The following is an 8,604-nucleotide window of genomic DNA, read 5'->3' as shown; positions in this document are numbered from 1 at the left end:
AAGCGGAAGCAGCGCCTTTTGGACGCGGCCTCTTCCATGAGGAGGACCAGACCCCGCAGCCCCTCCCCACCGCCCAAGGATCCCGAATTTTCGCCTGCCCTAACAAGACTCCGTTCTAGGGCAGCGGAATTCCTGAAGACGCCCAAGCCGGCTCCCGTGCCTCCACGGAAAAAGAAGACCAAGGGTAGAAGGGATCCCACACCAGAGGCATCTCTTACACTCAGCCAGTCTGTACTTAGTGGGCCTCTCCAGCCGCCTGCAGACCCGTCGGACGCGCCATCCACCACCTTACCCTCTCCACCATCATCAGTCCCCCTTCCTGTGTGCCCCGACTCAGCCACATCACCCCCTCAAGACACCATCCTTGTGGGAACCAAGGACACCAGCCCAGGAGCCTTGGAGCACCCCCCGACCGTCCACTCAGACGGGGATCACCCCTCTCCTTGGGCACAAGAAGACGAGGAGGGGTGGACAACCAAGAAACCCCGCAGACCCCGTCATCGCCCACTACGCCCTCCCCTCCCACCGGAGACAGTGGACAACTTAGTAGGGACAGTGCTCTTTCGTCCATCTAATAAGGGCACATCCTTCCGAAAGTGCAACAAATTCACCATTGCTGCGGAGCTGTCCTCCACAGAAGGCGTCGCCTCCGTGAGGGTCAACCCCTCACGGAACATCGTAGCCGTGGATGCTGTCACCCCGGAGGCCATCACAGCTCTCCTAGCCCTACACACCCTGGCTGGCATTGCTGTACGAGCGAGACCTGCGGCGGACAAGGGCACCTCTACAGGCTTCATCCATGGCGTCCCTGCTGACCTGGAAGATGCCGATCTCCTACCAGCCCTGGAGTCATCAGTACCCATCTTGAGGATCAGGCGATCCCAGGGCAACGCCCTGCAGCTACGCTTCAGTGCGCCACAGCCACCATCCCATGTGTCGCTCTACAAGCTCAGGATGCCAGTGCGACCAGCCTTCCCACGCCCCATCCAATGTGGTCGTTGCGGCCGTTTAGATCATGTCACAGCCAGCTGCACCCTACCAACCCGCTGTCTCCACTGTGGCCGCCACCACGAAACCAGCGCGTGTGATGCCAAATCACCACGATGCACGAACTGCGGAGGACACCATTCCGCAGACACCCCCTCCTGCCCTCGCTGGCAGGAAGAAAGACGAGTAGCAGCAGCCGTGTCATCCGCCACCCAACCTGTCTCTCGGAGAGCCATCAGGACTAGCCTCCGAACCCAGGAGCGCACCTACGCACATGTCGCAAAGGCCTCACCACAGGCACTCCAGCCTGTGCAAGAGTCCTCTGACCCAGGCTCTTCCCATCCCCAGAGGGCCGCAACACCTTCCCCCCTGTGTGGTCAACTTGAGCATCTCACGGCGACCCTGGCTGCAACCCTTCAAGCCCTGACACTGCTCCTCCCAGCAGCTACCCAGCCATCACCAACCGTGGGGCAGGGGCCGCACCACACCAACCAACATGGCTAGCCGACCACTGGCTACCCCTCGTCCACGGGTAATCCAGTGGAATTGCCGTGCCGCCGCGGTGGCTCAGCGGCTATGGTGCTCGGCTGCTGACCCAAAAGACGCGGGTTCGATCCCGGTCGCGGCGGCTAGAATTTCTTTGGAGGAGAAATTCTAGAGGCCCGTGTACTGTGCGATGTCAGTGCACGTTAAAGAACCCCAGGTGGTCGAAATTTCCGGAGCCCTCCACTACGGCGTCTCTCATAGCCTTAGTCGCTTTGGGACGTTAAACCCCATAAACCAAACCAAACCAAACCAATTGCCGTGCCTTCCGCCCCAGAAGAGCGGAGCTCATCAGCCGCCTGGAGGTGGATCCCCTACCCCCAGACGTCCTGGCCCTTCAGGAGGCCTACCTCCGTCCTGACGAGGCGCGGCTTCCGGGCTATGTGGCATACTATAGCAAAACCTCATGTCTCCTTAACACCTGCGAGGCGGACCCCTGCCATGACCACCTCCACCCGCCTGGAAGATTCAGGGGCGTCCTCTTCGTCCGCTCTACCCTCCCCCAGGCAGAAATCCCAGTGAGTGATGGGGTGGTGGCCCCTATGGAGTGTGTATGCGTAAGAGTCAGGCTGTCAGGTGTTGACACGGCTGTCGCAAGTGTCTATGTGCGTCCCGCAATCCCATGGGAGGCTCAATCCTTGGCACAGCTGGTCAGCCTTATAGGCGGCGACTGTCTGCTGTGCGGGGACCTCAACGCGGCTCATCCGCGGTGGGGCTCCCGCAGGGCGGACCGCCGTGGCCGAGACCTGATCGCCGCTCTGCGTGGTACATCGCTTCATATACTGAACAATGGGGTTCCCACGTTTGTCCGGAGGGGTGGTGTCCGCTCATGCATAGATCTCAGCATCGTGTCACAACGGTGTGTATATGAGTGGACCCCCTCGCCGGACACGTGGGGTTCTGACCACTACCCCATCGTACTTGCCCCCAAACCTGGGAGGAGGGTGGACGGGCGTATCTGCAGAGTTGTTCACTGGGACCGCTTCCGGCAACTGCTCCACAGCCTCCCGCTCCAGGGAGACGTCCTGGCTCACGTAGAAAGATGTGCCACCGCAGCCTCCATCACCTGCGAGGTCCCACCATCTCAACCTGTCCCAGACCTTAAGCTCCTCCAACTCCGAGCCCAACGGCGCCAAGCTGAGAGGAGAGCCCTACGGACAGAGGGGCCTGAAGACTGGACCACCTACAACCGCCTGGATGCACAGTGCAGACGCACCCACAACCGCCGTCGAGCCGAGTCATGGGAGGGGTTCAGCGCATCTCTCGTGGCCACCCGCAGTCCGGCAAAGGCATGGCGCCTCTTCCGCTCGCTACTTGCCCCCCGCATCCAGCTCAACCCACACCTGGCATTCGCTGTTGCAGAAGGAATCACCACTCAGGAGCTGGCGGAACGCCTGGGTAGCGTCTTCTTCACCTCGGAAGAACCACCTCCCTTCACACCTGGTCCTCTTCCACTAGGGGCAATACAGACCCCTCCCACTCAGCTGGACAATATAGCTGCTATCTGCAACTCCCCATTGACAATGAGGGAGCTCTCCGCCGTCCTCCAGCGTTCAAGGCGTCACACGGCCCCGGGCATCGACGGTATCACATACCAAATGCTCAGGAACTTGGACAATCACCTCCAGAGCAACCTCCTGACCACTTTCAACACAGTCTGGCAGACTGGTCAGCTCCCAGCCGCCTGGAGGACAGCCTTGGTCGTCCCCGTACTCAAGCCAGGCAAGCCTCCAACAGCACTGTCGTCTTACCGACCAGTGGCCCTAACCTCCGTCCCGGGCAAAGTCTTGGAAGCCATGGCCCTCGACCGCCTAGAGTGGATTGGCCACCTGGCCAGCTTCTTCCCGGAGCAGCAGTCAGGTTTCCGGCGTCATCGCTGACGCCATCGGAGACCTTGTCTCCACACTGGAGGAAGCAAGGCACAAGAAACAAATTGTCTGCTTGGCTCTCCTAGACATCAAAGGCGCATTCGACCACATCCTCCACGGGGCCATTCTCGATGCTCTCACCTCCATGGGCGTCACTGGCCACCTCCTGCAGTATATCAAGGGCTTCCTGTCCGATCGTCCGGCCCTCGTCCGCCTGGGCACCACCACCAGTACGCCACGGCACATCTATCGAGGAGTTCCCCAGGGGAGCGTACTCAGCCCCCTACTCTTCAATTCAGTCATGGCCCTTCTACCCAGGCTCCTTCCACAGGACCTCCAGCTGCCAGTCCGCATAGCCATATACGCGGACGACATCGCTATCTGGTGCCAAGGTCCTCGACGACAAAGGGTCCAGACCATACGCAACGTCCAGCGGGCAATCGACATTCTTGCTACCTTCCTTGGAACAGCAGGACTGAGCCTTTCTCCAACAAAGACTGAGGTCATGCTCTTCAACAAGAGAGTGGGCGCCCGCTCTGGCACTACCTTCCTATCCATAGAGGGCCACTCACTTCCATGGAGGACGGAGGCAAAGTACCTTGGCCTCAGGATCGACAGCCGTCTCTCCTGGCGCCCTGCAGTTCAGCACTACCTCAGGCAGGCCTCGAGGGTTCATGGAGCCATCCGTTCACTCCTGGCAAGAGGCAGGGGCATCACCACCAAGCTGGCTCTCCGCCTGTTCTCAGGCATGGCCGTGTCCCAGTACCTCTACTCCCTCCCACTCGTCCATCTCACAGAGGCCCAGTACCTGGCTATTGAGAGGAAGCAGCGGGCCACCATCCGCCTCTGCCTCGGACTCCCCCGTACTTCCCCCGTGGCTGCCACCCTGGCTGAGGCGGGCTTTTGGACCATGGAGCTCCCCTCCAGACGCACAGCCCTTCGTCATGTCGAGCGCCTCCACAACGCCACAGATGGCCGTCCCCTCCTTGACCGCCTCCGCACTAGGCCGCACTCCCGCATGGGCCAGATAACCGAAGCCTTCGATCAACTCGTAGGGGGACAACCTGAGGCAGTACCTCTCCCACCCCGCCCGGACCAGGGCCACCTTTACACGGTACAGCTCTCCCTCCCCGGATCCCGTACCAAAAGCAACACTCCACCATCTGGCCTCCGTCAAGAAGTGGCCGCACTCGAGCACGACCAGCCTGCCGGAGCAGTCCATCTCTATACTGACGGCTCTGTCGTGCCTGGGCCCTGCCCGTCTGCCGCAGCAGCCTGCACTGCCCCCTCCCTCGGCTCCAGCAGAAAGTCCAGGCTACCTTTCGTCGCTTCTTCGACCACAGCGGAACTGGCAGCCATACACCTGGCAGCCAATATCCTTATGGACACACCGGAAGTCCGTGTTGCGGCAGTCTGGACTGACTCCAAAACTGCCCTTCAACTTCTCCAGAGACCCTCCAAAGGTACCCCCATCGTCAAGAGACTAGCGGCCAGGCTGGATGCCATCGTCAATAGAGGGACCACCATACACCTCTGCTGGGTCCCAGGCCATGCTGGAATACCTGGCAACGAGGCAGCTGATGCCCTGGCAAAGGAAGCACACAACCCCTCCACTTCACTCTCAACATCGTTGTGTCCCCTGGACCTGGCCAGGTCAATCACCGACCGCCACCTGCTCCTTGACCACCCCGACCCCAGGGTCGCTGAGGGTCACCCGCCACGGGCACTCCCTTCTTCGCGTCTCACCGTCCAAGAGAGGAGGCTCCTCCTGAAACTTCGTGTGGGCTGCGCCAGCACGGGCTCCAGACTTCACCGCCTCGGCCTCACCCCTTCTCCAGCCTGCAGCTACTGCAACAACCCTATGGAGTCCCTGGAGCATCTTCTTTGCGAGTGCTCGGCCTTCTCAGCTCACAGAAACAAATTGGCTGCAGGCTTCCGCCTTCTGGGTCTACCCTCCTCCTCGCAGGAAGATCTCCTTTTCCCTGGAGGATACCACCCCATCAAAGCCTTCCAGCTCCTCCAGACCTTCTTGGAGGAGACAGGTCTCCACGGTCGTTTCCAGGCCTAAGGAGCACAGCGAGTGTCATACGACACACTATGCGGCGGCGCGCTCCTCTTCTATCCTCTCTTTTCTCCCCCTCCCCCCTACCACTATCGGCACGCTGGCAATGGGCGTGGTGGTCTGCCACCAGTATATAGGCTCGTGCCCTCCCCCTTTCCCTCTTCAATCCACTCACTCACTCACTCACTCACTCCGCTCGTGCCTCTTCTCCCGCGACACGACCCGCGTCCGTCTCGTCTCCGTGCCCGTCTTCTACTCTATCATCTGTTCCTCCCGTCCCCAACCCAGTGCAGTGCAGCGATCGTGACCCCAAGAGGAGACAACCAGCAAGCACTGCACGACCTATTCTTCACCAACCAAGAACCACATAGCGGACGCGGGCGCAATTCTTGCGCGCTGGACGATAGCGGGCAAATTTCTTGCGCGCAGAAATAGAAAAGTAAAGAGGAAACCGCGAAGCGGTTGCGGGCATGAGAAGCGCACAGAGTTGGAGTCAGAGGTAGACGAAGAGGGGAGCGGACGCCAGCACGAGAAGGCGAAAGAATGGGCGACCGCGAGGCAGCGAGACACGGGCCAGGGTGTGGCGGTGGCGGCAGAAGCGGAAGAGTTCGAGGCGGCCCACCCGTGAACACGAGGACGCAGACTACCGCCCACAGATAGCGCAACGCGTGTCCACCCGACCCGTGTGGTCGGCGACTGCGGCCAACACCAGAGCGAAACGCCGCCACACGGACACAGGCACAAACGCCAAGGCGTACTGAGACCGCAGAAGAAATGGGTCAAAAGGAAAGAGGTGGCACGTTCAGGTATAGAGCGGCCAGAGGGATAAAGCGGCTATATGAGCGCGCTGTGTAGTTAGCGGGCACGGGGCACGCAGGAAGGGCTGTCATGTAGGTAGGAACCTAGCATGTGAGGAAAGCGGGCAATTAAATTGCGCGCGGTAAGGATTGGCCGTCAGAAAGACGAGCCAAGGAAGAGAATAGAAATAATGGAAGCGCTTCACATCCACAGGCAAGGTGACGAATGCATCAGCAGTCCTTCCGTGGCACTTAGCAACAAGGAATTGGCTTACATCACTTCACATGTGACATAAGTTTTGATTTTCACGGCCCTTTTCGCACTATCTTTTTACTTCTTTGTGTTATGTTTTTGTATATATACCCTTCCATCCTTCAATAAACCCAGTTGATAGTCAGCGCTTGTCTTGTTGTCCCGTGTTTTTTGCGCTGTTCACCAGTATGAATGCATACCAACTCGCCCAGATCTCAGCCTTACGAAGAGAATAGAGGACTACATCTAAAGGATATAAACGACGAGGAGCAAAAAGGGCCCTGGGCGTGAGGTATGCACGGCGGCAGCGGGGCCCGGCGAAATGAACGGGAAGAAAAGGGGCAGCGCGGCTACAATGAAGCAAGCGGTGGCGACAGAAATGATAGCGTTCGGGGCGTCCCTGTCGTGGACACGACCGCGCAGACTACCGCTCTTAGATAGCGAAGTACGTGCCCTACCACCCCGGGTTTGCCAGCGACTGCGGCACTACTCCGCGACACGCGCGCAGCCGAAGAACAACCCGAAGAATGCGCCGGAACGCGCGCCGTCAGCGCGAAGGAGTCGAAGAGGGCAGAGAAGTGCCAGAGAGGCATGGGGAAGATGCGGGCCAGGGTGGCGCGCGGAGAAAGGACGGCGTGAAGAGAAGCCGTTGGGGAAAAAGAGAATGGCAGGCACACGAGGTGCGAGCGAGAGAAGTCACCGTTCGCCCCGAGTCCAGAGCAAGTAGTCCGGGTAGCAGACACACGCGAACAACGCACACTGGTAATGCGTTCGAGGGTAGTGAAGAGAGTCTGCTAGTAAAACCACTGTTGAGCAGGGGCGCAGGAGTATTGCTGCTGAAAACCACCGAGGAGGAGGTGCAGGAAGGTTATCCATGGATGACAGTTGAGTAATCCAGTTTGGCGGGCCTTTGTTGGGCGCGCGTCATAGAAATAAGGGCCTTCATGGACGCCATAAGCGAAAACAAAGGGCCTGAATGAGAGACGCCGGCCGCCGACGTGTGCACCCGTCGGCGGCCAGAACGAGGCTCTGCCAAGTGGAGACCAGAGATTTCCGCACTGGTGGATGAGGAGAAGTGGCGCACACGGCACTGTCTCTCAACACCCAATGCAGGGACGATGTATGCAGCAGTGGCACAGTTCCCATCAGCAGAGACGGAGCCGTCTGTATACAGGTGCACTCTCGCGCTGTAATCGAGGTCGATGCGTTTCGCGGTTTCCTGAAGGATTGCACAACTCGAAGTGGTGCATTTCGCTCGAATTCCGGGTATGGTGAGCTCAATGCCGAGGTTAGGTATTTGATGCGGTGGCGGCAACGGAGGCGCGGCAAGAGGGTCAGCCCGAATGGTGAGTTCAAAGTCACGTAATGCTTGCGTCATACGTGACTGTTGCGGCACGAATGTCGGCGAGAAGTTGATGGGTGCCAGGCGCTCGGTGGAGACTTTCGATGTGGTCGAGCGCAGTGCGATCTGCTCGGAGTGAAACGGGCCCCACACGAAGTTCGGCGTAGGTGGGGCCAATTTGCTAGCTTCGGGGTAGGCACGCAAAGCGTCGGATGGCTGTGCGCTGATCAGTGTCAAGTGTCTTCCACTGATTATGGCGTAGGCGGAGAAGTGGGAGCGCATAGAGAATGCGCGCGCCGTGGCGATCCCTTGGTACAGGCGAAGTGGGAGGGTGAGTGTCACGCCCTCTCCGCGAGCGAGTAGGCGAGATGCCATGGCCGCTACGAGCTTGTTTGCTTTGCGATCTCCGATTGCGGCGTTGTATGACAACTTCCTGTCGGTGCGGAGTCCCAGGTATTTGCCACTGGCTTGTCAGGGCAGAGGTGCTCCCTGTAGTTGTAGGGGTTGAGTGAGCTTGATGGCCGTGGCACGGGGGTGGAACATTAAGGCCACTGTTTTTTCCGATGAAGTGGAGAGGCCGATTCCATGCAGGTAGCTCGCAACGGCGGTGAGGGCAGCTCGCAGGTGGCGGCGTATTTCGGGGCCGAAAAGGGTGGGGCCGGCAGCGAAGAGGGCTATATCGTCTTCGTATATGGCGAGAGGTATTTTGTGCGTGGTGCGTGGAAGGCGCCCGGGCAGTCGCGCAAGAGCCA

The 8,604-nt window shown here is 59.6% G+C and overlaps 1 protein-coding gene across 1 annotated transcript; it reads left to right on the top strand.

Moving 5' to 3' along the window:
• The first annotated feature begins 3,543 nt into the window (after nt 1–3,543).
• On the top strand, nt 3,544–5,466 carry LOC149357554 (uncharacterized). Its single transcript, XM_089576611.1, has one exon. The coding sequence runs from the start codon at nt 3,544–3,546 to the stop codon at nt 5,464–5,466; it is 1,923 nt and encodes a 640-aa protein (XP_089432737.1).
• The last annotated feature ends 3,138 nt before the right edge of the window (nt 5,467–8,604 follow it).

This window comes from Amblyomma mixtum, chromosome 3 (genome assembly GCF_055824585.1).
Source record: "Amblyomma mixtum isolate Tamu chromosome 3, ASM5582458v1, whole genome shotgun sequence".
Lineage (NCBI taxonomy): Eukaryota > Metazoa > Arthropoda > Arachnida > Ixodida > Ixodidae > Amblyomma > Amblyomma mixtum.
Note: the sequence above shows the minus strand (reverse complement) of the source record. Positions and strands in the feature narration are given on the sequence as shown.